Genomic DNA, 15833 nt, shown 5'->3' with positions numbered 1-15833 from the left:
TTTTTTTTTTTTTTAATGACTATTATGTTGTAAAGGGTAAACCCAGTAAGAAAAGGAAAGAAAAAGTCTTATATTAAGTACTTACTTTGAGCCAGGTCCCTTCCATATGATCTTTTTAGAACCCAATGAAAACACTGCAGTTACTGTCTCCTTTCACCCAGAAGGAAACCGAGTCCCAGAGAGGACCTTGCCAAGGGCCACACACATAGGGCTGGGGCTCAACACACCCTGTGACTACAAAGGCTTCCCTTTGAAATGGGCCACGCTGCCTGGGGAAAAGCGTCTGGCAACAGGGATGCATTTCCACACACACCAAGGGTCTGGGTGAAGAGAGAAGGGCATCTCTAAGCACGAGTTTACTGAGCCTATATGGTATCCCTGGTACTGCTGCAAACACAGGGGCACCGGAGAGTCAGGTGGGCCTTTTTGCCCGAATGGTTTTATAATCTGTAGAAACATCACATATATACCTGGAACATCAGATGGGAAACGGGTAATTCGCTCTGTCACAAACTGCACAGGAGCAGGTCAGTTGGCCAGAGGGTCAGCTGCCCCTACCAGCGAGCAGTCAATCTTAGGAGGAGGAGGAAGAAGGAAGAGGCGGTAAGCACAGACTGGCCATTGGGTGGACATTGCAGGATTGGGTGGAAACCAACTTGGGGAATAGGACATTTGTACTCTTAGGATATTTGTCACTGGATGTGGCTGCAAGTCCCTAGAAAGAGCTAGTTGGTTTCGGCAGGGGCTATGGGGCTACAATGTTGGGGTTGAAGCCAGATGTGTTGCTTAGAGTCTGTATGACCCTCAGCAAGTTACTTGAGCACTCTGTGACCCAGGTATTTCATCATAAAATAATGATAATAAAATTAGCTAACCTCATAGGGGTTGTTGCAAGTGTTAAATGAGATATTAGGGGGGAAAAATGCCTGGTCAGTGTTGAGAACTGGACAAATGTGAGCTGTGTTATGAAGTTAATGCTCACTGTTTGCTTATTTTCCAGATGCTGGTCCCCAGCTGGGTTGGGGAGAGGGAGAGGGGCAGTGGGGTGTGCATTCCACTGGACTGGGTTTGAGTCCTGGCTCGGCAGCTTGAGCAGGTTGCTTCACCTCTCTGAAGCTCTGTTCCCTCATTGGTAAAACGGGAATAATGTGCTTATCTTCTGGGGTTGAGGAGAGGATTGAGTGGGAAAATCTACCTCCGAGGACGTTGTAGGTACTCAGTAAATGTCGATTCCCCCTCGGTAAGGTGCAACATCAGCGTTAGACTGTGTTTGACATTAACAGGCGCCACTTTGCTGCTGGTCAGATAACTCTGTGTTTTCTGTCTTGACGAGGCAGATGCTCCTCTAAGGTGTCTTCTTTACCAAGAGGAGACCTGGCTTCTTAAAATTAGTGTAACTTGGTGCATCTGCTTTTTTTGGCAGGGGGGACTGGTTTTCCTGACACCCAGTGGGCCATTATCCAGCATTGCCTGAGGACCCCCATAAAGGCTAGTGACCAGCCTGTGAGAGGGAGGGATGGACTTTTGCTGGTTAATTTGACTCATGATTCTTGTACCATCTGAACCTTTAGTGTCAGCTCAGTTGGTGGCTCAGAAGAGTCTGTCTGGACTAGGGAAAAGGTCAGAGCTCTGGAAATACCTGGAAATAAATAGAAATAGCTGGAGCACTTAGACACGAGTGGCAGTCAAACAACAAGATTTGGTTTACCTATAACAGGCAGGGAAGATGAGCTCTTTAAAAGAAGGCCTCTTGCCCTCCCCTACATTACAGAACAGATGCAGCATGGCCAGCTATCAGGACCCTGACTGAAATATTCAACATATCTTTGCAAATCCTGGAAAAAATAGCTGTCCATGAATAAGTGGAAGAGACTTTTTCCATTTTGGCTCCTTGGTGCAACCCCACTGAAAAGAATGGTACATTTTCTCTTCCTGCTCCTGGAGGGGCCGTTCTCATAGCATTCTCAAACAGACAGGAAGCCCCGGAATCCACAGGCGATAAGGACATTTGAATGAGGGGTGAAAATGGGCGCAAAGGAATTAGAGAAACGTGTCCAGGAACAGGGAGACCAAGCAGGCTATGTCTTGAGTGTGTCTCTAGATTTTACAGCTTTAATCTTGAAGCACCAATTTTCTGCTTCATTGACTCTCAAGGGACATGTTTATATATAGAGCACTAGACATCTATGTGATCGCACTGGAAATGCATATTGAAACCAAAAAGCCCAGCCTATCTAATAAGTTTGACCAGCTATGAAAATTACATCATATTAGAACTTGTTAATAAAACTATAGTGCAGAAAACTCAATTTATAGAACACAAATTAAGACAAGATTATTTGCTGTGCAAAAAGATTTGCCTCAAGCTACATTTAATACCAAATTCCTTCGTACTTTAAAAATAGAATTTTAGCTAAAAAAGAGAAACATCGATTTCTATACAAATTTTAAGAAGAAATGATTAGGTAAAATAAAGTATGTCTCCAGATTTTATGACATAATTTTATTTTATATGACATAATCAGAAACTGATGTTTCTCTTCTTTTGCCTGTATTGTTTATTTTCCCCTCATGTAACCTAAATTTATAGATTTCTCGTTATGTGAACCACTCTTTTATAACCTCTTGGCTAAAATCTTTATCAAGACGTAACAATGAAAAGCTACTAATAGATCGGGAAGAGTGAGGCCTCTGGAGTCAGATAAACCTTTACATTTTGCCTGGCTCATTTACTAGCTATTTGACTTGAGCAACTAAGTTTATTTAGTCAATAAGTTTTTATTTAGCTCCCAGTATATGCCAAACAGAATTCCTGGCACTAGGAATAGTAGTGAAGGAAATAGATAAGGGTGCTGTTCTCTGGGAATGTGTATTTCAGTGTGAAATGTAGCATTTGATAGTGACCAGGGAGAGAAGATGCCAGTTTCCCCAAGGTGGTCAGAAAAGACCTTTTTGCAAAAATGATATTTGAGCTGAAAGGCAGGAAGGAGATAGCTTTGAGTCATGAAGTATATGTGTCTCGTGCCGAGAGAACAGCAAGTGAAAAGGTCCTGAGATGGGACTGAGTTTGGTGAACTTGAGAAGAAAATTCATTGTGACTGGAGTACCATGAGCCAGAGTCCAGTACGAGATGAAGGTTAAGGATCAGAATATATAGGTATATATAGGAAGATGGAAAGAAGTTGAAATTATATGCTAACTGCGATGGGTTACTGAGGTCTCTGGGCCATTTTGTCATCACTTGTAAATAGGGACAATAGTGATGCTCAGCTCATCTGCTTGTGAGGATCAGGGTGACTAACACGGGCGAAGCATCTGGCACTTTGGTTGTGGGTTTCAGAGGGTCTGAGAACCTCTGAAATCTATGAAAATGTATACATATGTCTATAAGTATTTTCTGGAGAGAAGGTCCCTGCTATTCATCAGAATCCCTAAGAGCTCTATAACCTAAAAAATTCAAGGATCCCTCCCTATACATTCTTGGGATGTTTGTTCTTACTCAATAAGAAATGCTCTTAACATTCTGACATCTTAAAGAGCATCCCTTCCAGTACACTGAAATATTATTTGAGTCAGAACAGGGTGGTTCTTATTTATTCTCTTTCTGCTATACCTCTTCCATTCCATTGACTCACCATGCCTCTTACCCCTTCCTTAGAGGCTGAAAGCACCTGCTCCCTCCAAGTTTTCTACTTTTTCCATAAATAAAGTCTAGTTAAAAAGTTGCTGAAAGTAGAGAGTTTCTACTTCGTAATTTTTATTGGGGAATGCTGCCTGTCTCCCCGCTATCACTCCATCCCTGGCCATGAATGTGTTTGTTGATTTTTCTGAGTGCCTAAAATCATAGGTCATCAGAACTAGAAGGGCCTTGAGAAATCTACTTGGTTAGGATGTCTCAATGGGGGACTTGCTCCCCAAAAGATCATATCAGAAAATCCAAGGACTTAGGAAATTTTTATAGAATGTATTGAATATTGCAACATTATTATGTATATGAAATAAAATTGTTTTTCTAATAAAAGCCATTGAAAGTAAAGCTTGACAAATGGTTTTGTTAGGAGGGAATATATAGAATATAATTTAGCAGGAGTAGAAACTGATATTATAAGGTTTGAACTGATATAATTTGGAGAGCCTCTTTTTAAAAAGAACATAAAATTACAAATAAAAATTTAGGTAAAAAAGTGATTTAAAAACCCAACAGATAACATTTCTTTGTTATTAATGTCATTAATTAGTTATCTCTCCCACTTTTATGATGTTTTCTCCTGCATCTTTGGCTGCTTTTGGTGTACTCATTCATATGACAATGATTTAATGAGATCACTTTTCCATACAGAGAACAGAATGAACATTTTCCTAACATGGCTGGCTGAAAATTATTTTAATTATATATATGTTTTACTGATAGTTTAGACAGATTTCTTTCTGTACATCTATAACTTTCTCCTCAGGTTTTTATTTTATTTTATTTTTTATTTTATTTTTTATAGAGACGTGTGTGTTTCCTGGTGGCAAGTCCTGGGAGGGCACCAACCCTTAATCTCCCTCTAACATGTCTCACCCCTCTGCCCTCACTCTCCCGCTGCTGCTTCAGGGCAAGTTCTCTGGGAATCAGATAACTGCAGCCTCTTCTTTGGATGCCTTTTTAGGGGGTCACATTAGAGTCTGGGTGCTTGTTGGGTCCACCAGGAGGAGGTGGCTCTGGAGGCTGGGTGGCCTGTTGTCCTTCCCACAAGCACCCAGGACCGCCATCAGGGTACACAGAGTGGCCCCTTCACCCCAAGCTAGGGATGATTCCACACGAGGGGGGCTGGGCAGGGCTTCTGTCCCAGAATCTGTAACTTCATTAGCTCACAAAGCAAATCTGATTCACTCTGGGTCTAAATTAGAAGTTCTCAAAATTTTCTGGACTTAGAAAGTCTTTTTGCTCTTAAAAATTATTGAAGACCCCCAAAGAGCTTTTATCTATTAGTATTCACTACATTAGAAATTAAAGCCGAGAAATTTAAAAAGTGATTATTTATTAATTCATCTAAAAATAACAATAATATATCTATTACGTGTCAGCATAAATAACATATTTTATAAAAATAACTATCGTCCAAATAAAAAATTAGCAAGAAGAATGACTGTTTTACATTTTTACAAATCTGTTTAATGTCCGACTTACTAGAAGATAGCAGGATTCTGTTATGATCTGTGGTTTTTCATGAAAATATATGGAGAAAATATAGAAAGAGGAAGTACTTTATTACTCTTTCGACAGTGGAGAGTCATTTAAACCTTATGAAAGCTCTAACGGTGGTAGTTTTTCAAAGACCAGTTACAATGTTGAGTGTGAAACCACATCAATGACCTTTTTCATACTCTGTTACATAAAATCCTGTGGCCTGTGTTACACTTGGAAATAAATCTTTGCCATCATTCAGTACTATCCACACACTAGTGATCTGGGAAATAAAATATTGGCTCACTGAATCATGCAGATTTTGTGAATGTTGACATGATACATTATACAATATCAAATATACAATATACAATGTCGATATCACCACAATTGCATCTAAGTCTCTAAGAATTGGAAAGCTAATGAGCTCACAGTAGCATATGGAAGTTTTACAAAATTCTGATTTTCACTCAAAAGCTTCAGTTTTATCATTGACAACAAATTCTGTCAGTTATTTTTCTTGAATGACAAGCAACATTTTTTTTTTTAAGAAATAGTCTGCCAAATATTGAAGTCTGAGCAACCGTTCATCAGTGATTCTCTCAAACAGAAATGATGTTCCATGAAAAAATGGGCTAATTCAGCTCGCAAAAACAACCGTAAAAGTGCTTTTGCTTGAGGTGACCGTCTGCACATCTGTGTGCAGGACTTCCCTTTCATCACACAGATCGTTCAAAAGATGTGTACTCAAGGCCAAGACTTAGTGAGGCTGACAATTTTGCTGCTTCATTAAGGACAATCTGAAGTGAAACTGGCATTTTTTATTAACTGCAAGTGTGTGGCAATGAAGAATACAATGCCTGCTTAGTACAGATTAGTGCCACTGCCTTGGTTCATGCTAAGGACCAACAGTTTTAACCACCAGTGCATATGCACAATTAGCACAATGTCGATCAGTAAAAAAAGGCAAATACTGTCTTTATGATGAAAGTGATTTTGATCTCAAAGACACCTAAAAGCATCGTAAGGACTCCAGGGGTTCCATGAACATACCTTGAGAACTGCTGGTTTAAGTGCCAGTGACTTTCTCAGCAAATCACATCATGTATTGACTGGGGAGAGCAAAGGGGAGGTTAGGGGAAGGTTGTACCTCAAAATCTCCATGGAAACATTGACCTGACCCAATACCATTATTGTAAAAAGATGAAGCGATGAAGGCATAGTGAGATTTGTTCCCAGTCGTCCAGCTTGATTGTGGTAGAGCCAGGATTCACTTCCAGATTCTTTTACCCACACACAGTGAACACGTAAGCCTCTGTCAAGTCAGGTTTCTCATATTTCCTAAATTCTCTTATAAATATCTATCAGGCTCCTGTTGTGTGCCAGTTACAATGCTAGGTATTCAAGACATAAAATCAAATCAAATGACATTTTCCTGACCTTCGGGACTCTGTAGTCCAAGAAGCTTGCGGACAGGTAAAACAAAAGTTATAGGTGCAGTCGGAACTGTGACAGGTAAGTTTGGACAGGCTCGAGAGCTCAGAGGAGGGACACCTGACTCTGACTGAGGCTCAGAAAAATCAGTGTCAGTGATTTTTAGCCTGAGTTGGGAAAAAGGAACAAAAGTTATCCAGATAAGAGGGAGTAAGGGCCTGTCCATGGAGGAGAGTCATGGGAAGGTAAAGAGGAAGGAACTGGCATGACCAGTCTCAGGTACTTTGAGTAGAATGGATGGGGAGATGGCTGGAGGTGAGGGCAGTGGAGGACTGTATGCGACAACCAAGAAGTAAGGACTTTATCATAAAAGCCTTGGGGGCGCTGGAGAAGCCCGCTGGAGGACCGGCTAGAATGATGGTTGGTGCTTCTTCTAAATACCAGATGATCACAACTGTAGGACAAGCTCTTCCACTGTCAGGGCCTCACCTTTCCCGACTGTACCTTGAGCCACACAGTGACACACAACTTTGTTATACGAATTACCCACCTACCAGAAGGGAGCTTTTGAAGGAGTGATTACTCATGGCTTGGGACTGATCCACTTTCTTGGCCTGTAACTTGATATAAAATGCTATTTCTTTTTCCCGTGGGTTTTATGGCTCACCTCAGACTCTTAGAAACCATTACATCAGTTTAGTAATGAACAATGTAAGATCTATAATTTTTAATCTGTTGCTTTGCCAGATTAAATCTTGAAAGGGTTCTGAGCAGTGATTTCTAAACCTGAGACAGTGGTTAAAAATATATAGATTTCCAGACACCAGCCCCAGGGTCCGGGAATCTGTATGTTTATTTTGCTCCCCAAGTTATTCTTGACCAGGCAGCCTGCTCCTGGTTTCCTGCCCAGATAGTTTGGGTATCACTAGGATCTAATTAAAGAAGAACACACATTTAATGCCTGATGTTCCAGTGAAATATAGATTCGTCACATCTTCTGACTACGTGTAAATACGACCATCTATGTGGTTGGCATTTTTCATGTTACATAAGTCACTCCTCTTTTTGTGATCTGGAAACATCAAACTCTCTCTTTATTTCCCATATTTGTTGCTTTTCCAACTCCCAATCTCTTCAAAATGTTTCCTGATGGTCATTTTTCCTTTCTTCTTTTCTTCTTATTCATAGGCTTTGTTATCTCATTAGAAAAGTATCAGTGGTTTATTTTTTTTAATCTTGATGAACATATTGTTCCAGTAAAGCGGTTTGAATGACTATATACACAAGCATGCACTGACTCTGTGGGAAGTGTTACATGCAAGATCATGGAGATCAATAAACAAGGCTGACAATCCTGTGTAACCATAACAGTCTGGGCTTGTCTGGCATTCCAGAAATGTGCAACATATATACAAACCAAATAAATATTTGACACTAAAGTATTATCAGTTCAGCTTACAGGAAAGAAGAGGCTGCCAACCCCAGACAGGGATGAATGGGTGGTCCCACCAGAGGCCTGAGGAGTGCCACAGAGTTTGTTACGTTTCAAAGGGTCCTGGAGATGGTATAATCCTTCTGGGGCCTTCACAATAAATTATGACAACATGTCAAGTTTAAACTTGAGTCTTGCCCACCATGTTTCTATTTTGCTTATAGGCACAGAAGGAGGGCACACGTTGTCACACAGGCCCACAGGCCCTGGGAAGGTGGGTGGAGGGTAATGCCAACATGATGAGAGCATCCCACTTAAGTGAGTGATAGTGGTTAACAGCATCTCTCGTCCGCTCAGGCCCACATCCAGCTTCTCTGATCACCTGCATCTGACGATGCTTAGATTCCCCTGTACAGACATGGACCTAAACAGCAAATCTTAGAGAGCTTCTAGTCAGTGATGTTCAACTGTGGGGACAGAGCCCCTAGGGCTGTTTGAGCATCCCCAGTGAATGTGTGTGCGTAAGGAGGGGGAATATAAATATTAGAAAAAGGTTGAAGAATAGTGATCTCACCAACCACTTTCCTTATTTTACAGATAAGGAAATTGAGGCCCAGAGAGGGGAAGCTCATTTGTGTCAGGCACAGGCCTGGAACCACAGTCTCCTGACTGCCAGCCTTGGTCACTCCAATATATCAGGCCACCTCTGAGTCCTCATCATTATCGAGGTTCCTCCTTGCCTATGTGTGCGCTTCTCACTTTCTCTGAGCTCTTTCATGCTGGTTATCCTATTTTATCTTCATCAATACTCCTGTCAGAATGTGTGACTCTTATTATTTCCCCTCTTTACAGTGAGGGAGATGAATTTCAGAAAGATAAAGCAGTGTTTAGCCAAGAAAAAATAAAGACTTAAGAATGAATAAAGATATTCAATATCAGAGGGCTTGGTGTCTGGAGGTGGGAACAGCCTGGCCTGAGTTTCCCCAGAGGGCAGAACTAGGGTCAGTCAGTGAAACTGCAGGGGCGAAATATGAGCGTTGTGTGGGCTAGAGCGCTCAGAGTCCAGATCCTTCATTTGTCAACCGGGTGATCCTGGCAAGACACTTAACTTCTCTGCACATCAGTTTTCTCAACAGTAAAAAGGATGGTCAGAAATAATGTGCCATCTCTTTGGTTTCATTCAGTTCAACATAAGAACGAACTTTCTATCAAAGGGGACAGTCTATAAATGAATGTGCTGCCTGCAGAGAAGTAAGCTTCTTGTCACTGGAAGCATTCAGGAGGCAATGAGAAGACCAGCAGTCAGAGATAGTATAGGGTGGAAAATTGGACAGTTAGGAAATTTTACAATTTTCTCAATTCTGGTATTCTGTGATGTGTTCTGGGATAAACTTGGATGTTCTGTATTTTCTCTGTTCATCCTCTCTGCTGCCTGGGACCCTGTGCTCTCTGTCCAGCACATCCTTCTTTGCCCACCCATCCTTCGGTCTCAGTAAAACCTGCCTTTCTCAGGGAAGTGTTCCCTGCCCAGCCTTTTTCCTCCTGGATTGACTGTACTGCTAACTACAGTTTCATGGCTCACACAAGGACCAAGAGTGTAAGCTTTCTGACGCCCAGGCTAAGCCCCTTTTCACTAGGTTTGGTTACCTGTTGCAAGACCAAAGTCCACCAGTAACTCTTATAACACAGCCAACCACATTGTAAAACAGTGAGATTCTCAAACAGTTGCTCTACCTGCTTCAGAGAACAAAGCTCCATGACCACTGAGTTTCAAGTTCACTACCATGTATTAGGTTCTTAACATGTGCCAAGCACAGCACATCTTGCTGGGGGAGGGGGTTCGAAGATGCAAATACATCCCAATGACCATGCTCAAGGATCCCAGTCTAGGGGGTAAGAACAATAATCTTGACGTAAGTTGGGAAAACAAAGAGCCTACTGTGGGTACCTGAAAAGGGAGCTCTTGGCCCAAGCTGGGTTCCAGGGAAGTCTCCTTGGAGGAGTTGACCCCCAAACACTCCAAATACTCCACTGCCTCCCATTCCTTATGATCAGAACTGTTTTTCCTGTGTTATATCATGCTGGGTCAGTGAATAAATTCTTGGGACAAAGCTTTAGTTGCTGGTTTTTTAATCGCACCTTGGTTCAACTTTCAGAGCTTCTGCTGAAGTGCAAGATGCCTTCATGACATACACCGTATATGACGACCTCATCACCATTAAGCTCATCCAAGAGGCATGCAAGGTTCTGGGTGAGTATGACAAGGGCTTGTTTTGGTTTCTTAGGGCTACCATAAGAAAGTACAATCAATTTCCATTATGTGGAGTAGTTCTGTCCTATAAAGTCTTTGTGAACCCTGAAGTAGCAAATGCTGAGCCATTACTCTTAGAGGAAATATAGAGAGTTAGGTTCCTGGGAACCTCTGGGCACAACACTGTCATCAGCTTATAAATATATAACCCTGTTTTGTGTGTGCTTCTGCTTAAAGACCCCTTATATATTGTTATTCATTAACACTGGACTCACAGCCAACAGCTCATGCCTGAATGAAATTTATCTAATGTACCTATTTTCTTTGTAAGGCACATCACAACCTTCTTGCACTGAAGAACACTAGATAGCACTTTAGTTTAGCACTGTGCTTGGTGGTATTTGAAAGAGCAGCATCAACAACAAAAAGTAGGAAAATACAAAAATGTACCACTAAATAGATTGCAAAAAGGACACTTGTTTATAGCATGAGAACTGAAACAAGAAGGCAGTGCATTACCTTGTTTAACCTTATCTAGAAATGTATATATTGGGCAACTCAAATTTTTCTTGCTTTGTGCATGTCCATGAATGACCATGAACTCTATGAGTATTGATTTTGGGGTTACAAATAGATGTTAGCCAGTAGATAAATTTGCAAATACGGAATTTGAAAACAATGAGAATTGACTATACCACAAATTGGGTGGCTTAAAACAACAGAAATTTATTCTCTCATCATTCAAAGGACTAGAAGTCCAGAATCAAATTGTTGGCAGGGCTATGCTCCCCCCGGGAAGGCTCCAGGGAAGAATCTTTCCTCTTCAGGTTGTGGTGTTCTCAGTTGTTCCTGGTACAGCATAACTCCAATCTCTGTTTCTGTGTCTTCTTCTTGGGTGTCTATGTCTCTACGTCCAAATTTTCCTCTTCTTATAAAGCCAAAGTTATATTGAATTTAGGGCCCATTCTAATCAAGTATGACCTTATTTTAAAGTGATTACATCTACGAAGACCCGATTTCCAAATAAGGTCACATTCATAGGTTCCGGGTGGTCATGAATTTTTGAGGGGCACTGTTTAACCCATTATAGGGCTCATTGCGATCCTTTCTATTAGAGTAGCTCAAGGCTTCTTGCAGACAAAAATTATGAGCATCACTGTGTTTCATCATTTATACCACCCCCATTATGTTTGGCCTTGATGTTGGCTTTGATAGATGTTGCAATCACTTTGAAAAGGATAGTCATGACTACCTCTGGGTGTCAGGAGGCACAGCATTGAGACTTGTGTTAAGCCAACCACATTCCTGTTTATTTGGAAATGGACATGGTGTGCTTCATAGGGAGCTGACGTCCTTTCTCCCCATCTGCTTGGCCACGGAACATCTTCTCATCTACACAGACAACAAAATGCCATTTATAGGACCATGTGTGGATGGTTCTACTTATAAGGAACATGTAATACTAGGTTGTTTTCTCCCGTGGGTGTATCAGCGAAAGATGGTTTATTATATTAACTTGCCTTCTTCTTAGGCTCTGTGGGGAAGAGGAACAGGAAAAAGAGAGAATTAAGCTCTGCTTCTTTCTAGTTTAATGACTCAGGAAAGTTATTTACTCAGTCAAATTTTTTACATTGGTCAAATGAGAATAATATCTACCCTTCAGAGTAGTTTTGAAGATTAAATGAGATAATGTACATGAATATATCAAATGTGGTATCTGGTATGTAATAAGCTCTCAGAAGTATTTTCTTCCTTCCTTCTCTCTGTATTAATTTCCTAGGGTTGTCACAACCAAGTATAACTGATTAGGTGGCTTCGAACAACAGAAATTATTCTCTCACAGTTGTGGGGGCCAGAAGTTGTCAGCAGGGTTCATTTCTTCTGGAGGCTCTGAGGGGAAACCATCCCACGACTCTCCCTTGGCTTCTGGTGGTAGCCAACATTCCTTGGCTTATAGCTGCCTCACTCCCATCTCTGCCTCCATCTTCACATAACCTCTGTGTGCCTTCACGCAGCCTTCTTATGACACATCATGGGATTTAGGGCCCACCATAATCCAGTATGAATTTATCTTTATTTAACTAGCTCGATCTGCAAAGACCCCATTTCCAAATAAAGTGACATTTGGATGTTCCAGGTGGACATGGATTTTGAGGGGGACACTATGCAGTATACCCTCCTTTCCTTTATCCTTTTCACCAGCCCTGAGCACACAATGAGCTGGGGCCTGGAGAGGTAGGAGGGGTGGGCAGCCTCGCTGCCCCAGGCTCCAGGGGACTGCAGCAAGAAGCAGAAGCATCTCCCTGGCACTTCCAGGCTCTTTGACAAAGATGCCTCTTTTGGTCCCAGTTAAACTTTCTTTGCACATTCCTCACAGGCAACTTGACTTTGGGTCATGGTGCGACAGCAGTTAGAGATCATTGCAGGTGGACACTGCATTGGCATCCTCGCCTGGTGCCTGAGCCCCTGGGGCAGAGTTGTTGGATGTGTGGGTGAGGACTAGGGGCTCAGGGCCTTCATACTGGTTTCTGTGCAGACCATAGAGGGTCGGGTGGTTGGGCTGTGTTTTCCAGCTGATTTTCACGATGTCTCTAAAGGATCAGTAAATTGGCCTGCTGTCCTCAGGAGCTCCACCTGAAGCCATTACATGTTAAAGCCAGCCCAGGTACACAATAACTAGCCCACCGGGTGTGCTTGAGAACACACCAGGGCAGCTAGCTAATGCTAAGCCTGCCGGGCCAGGTGGCTTTTCCAGAATCCTGCAGGGTTGTAACATGTCTGTGTTGGGTAAGGCATAAAGCTTATTTCCCTTTCCTTTGAATTTCAGAAAACTGCTCTGATTAAAAAAAAAAAGTGCCAGAGTTGACCCCATGCACCTAGATCCAACAGAAAAGAGGCTTTTCCTTTTATTTTCACATGGCTATTTGACACCTGTGTCTCTTCTCATGTTTCTGGTCATCTCCTGAATGCAGAAAACCATCCAGGCATCTGCATCTGGGAGGAGCCCCAACTCCCAGTAAAGCCTGGAGGGGGAAATCATTGAGGCTTAGGAAGCTGGCCATGTGCAGTCATCAACAGATCTTCAGCAAGGGGCAGCCACCTGCTGCTTCTAGTTCATTAGGACACTCTGGTCTGTCTTGAAGCCACAGAGCCAAGTAGGGGCCAGAGGTGCCAACGAGGGCTGGCAGGATGATGGAGATTAGAGCTAGGAGGAATCTGGGGTACCAGTTAACGTCCAACCAGATGTGCTCCTGGTCACTCAGCACCTGGATCTCTTAATAGACCTAGACAAGGTCATGTCTGAGACCAGAACTAAGGCACAGAGAGCGAAACATTCCTTTGTTCCTACAGCTTCTGGAACTCGAGCTCCAAGAGCAGCAACATCTCTCAATGCCTTCTGAAGCCAGTGTGACCCTTAGAGGCTGGACACAGACAGTTTGCAGACAGGGCTCATATGGCCTCCAGAAAAGTCACAGGTGGGAATCCCTCTGTTCATTCACCTTCCAAAGAGCCATACAGAGAGATTTTCCAGGATAAGGGTGGGCCAGGACCTAGGGAGTATCAGTGGTACCTGCAAACCCACCCCTTCCCTGTCCAGCCGGTTTGGGGGGCTCCAGACCCTTTTGTCACCCCTACAGCTGATGCCGGGGATGGAGGCTAGGTTTGTGTGGAGCCGAGGCTATCAAGTAGCAGGTAGAGTGGAATTTTATACAAGAATCAGACCTCAGGGTGTGCTCTTCATAGTGCTATGCCCCCCACCCCCATCCCCATTCATACTCAGTTGAGCCCCTAAGTAGCAGCCTTCCTGCTCCACATAGGGTGGCACCAGAGCAGTAGTACCTATCAGCCTTCAGATTTAACACCTGCCAGAGCTTTTCTGGTTTATGCTTAAACACTGCTTTTTAAACATGCAGTTCTAGATTTTGAGTGAGAGCTGCTGGCCCACAGGCAAGTCTGAATCTTTGCAGTTTATCTCCTTTCTTCCAGAGAAGTCGAAGGAGCTTCCAATTACTTTCCCTCCACAGAAAGAATAAAAATCTTTCGGTAGAAATTCTGTACTGAGAGGTGGCTATTGAGACTTGACCTGAAAGGCTAAAGTTTTGACAAAGTTTAGAAAATAAACAAGCAAAAACATTTAGACTGGGAATGAAGCCCACCTTCAGTCTTTTCTTGACTTTATTTTACAAGATCCCAGCAGCAGGAGGTCATGGCTACTTCATGCGGTCTCAGTTTGGTTCTGAGCCTTCTGCCAAAGGGTATCTTGTCCTCATTCCAGAATGAGCAATGCGGGTTGGATTTTGTTCTGTCATGCCAGCTGTGTGACCTTGGGCCAGTGATAGAATTTCGTTGAGAGTTGAACTCCTTCTCAAAAGGGAATAATACTTACTGCAAAGAGTCATGGGAAGGAATAAACTAAATCAGATTAACAATATGCAGATCACTTTGCAGGTGCTCAGCAAATATGAACTGAATGGTAGCTCTGAAGGGGAGGCAGGAGCATTTCTATACTTTGTACCTCTGGTTGTTGTCTCTTAAAAGTAATGAATGACAAGCTTTGCCATTTACCTTGAATGACTGCTATAAAATAATGTTCTGGGTCCTCTGAGTAGTAGTCAGCAAATCACGAGCACCCCATTGGCCAAATCTTGCCCCGTGCCTGTTTTTGTAAATAAAGTTTTATTGGAACACAGCTATGCCTATTGACTGTGGCTGCTTTTGCACTATAATGGCAGAGCTGAGTTGTTGTGACAGAGACCATATGACTGCAAAACTGAAAATATTTACTGTCTTTCCCTTACCAAAAATGTTTTGTCATCTCATGCTCTAGAAAAAGGACCTTAATATACAGATCTTTTTCACAATTAAAAAAAAAATCTAATCTTACTTAAGAACTATTATGCACTGAATTATGTCTTTCCCCACCTCCCCGAAATTCATACATTGAAACCCTAACATCCAATATGATGGTGTTTGGAGATGGGGCCTTTGGGAGATACTTAGATTTAGATGTGATCGTGAGGATGGGGCCCTGGCGACAATAATTGTTCCCTTATAGGAAGACATATCAGAGAGTGCTTGCTCTCTCCGCCCCCGCCACCCCCACACACCCCAACCATGTGAGGACACAGTGAGAAGCCAGGGAGAGTGCTCTCATTAGAACTCAACTATGCTGGCACTTCAATCTTGAATTTCTAGTTTTTAGAATTGTGAGACAATAAGTTTTTGTTGTTAAACCACCAGTGTACAGTTTTGTTATGGCAACCTGAACAGACTTGTACAGAAAACTTTAATAAGTTTTTAGATCTCCAGAAGGAAATACTACATATGTCTAATATCATTCCCAGGCCATTTTTGTAACTACGTGATCGTGAACACTGCATAGTGTGGCAGCACCTTTAGCAGAGAGATGCCATCACACACCTGCCCTAATGCATTCATAGCTCCAAACCAACTGATGCACTGGGAGGCAGCAACGAGTTTATAGACCAGTGGGTGGGCCGACCCATATTACCTTTCTACCAAAAGCCAAAGTTTATCACTGTGAT

At 42.4% G+C, this 15833-nt stretch overlaps 1 protein-coding gene across 1 annotated transcript in view; it reads left to right on the top strand.

Annotated features, from left to right (window-relative positions):
* Positions 1-15833, top strand: part of LOC120583871 (guanylate cyclase soluble subunit beta-2-like) — a 78040-nt gene that overhangs the window by 12694 nt on the left and 49513 nt on the right. Inside the window, exon 3 of the mRNA XM_039839404.1 lies at positions 10193-10287. Coding sequence (XP_039695338.1) covers positions 10193-10287 — 95 coding nt within the window. The remainder of the gene's footprint in view (positions 1-10192; positions 10288-15833) is intronic.

The sequence above is a fragment of the Pteropus medius genome, unplaced genomic scaffold (assembly GCF_902729225.1).
Source record: "Pteropus medius unplaced genomic scaffold, Ma_sr-lr_union100, whole genome shotgun sequence".
NCBI lineage: Eukaryota > Metazoa > Chordata > Mammalia > Chiroptera > Pteropodidae > Pteropus > Pteropus medius.
Note: the sequence above shows the minus strand (reverse complement) of the source record. Positions and strands in the feature narration are given on the sequence as shown.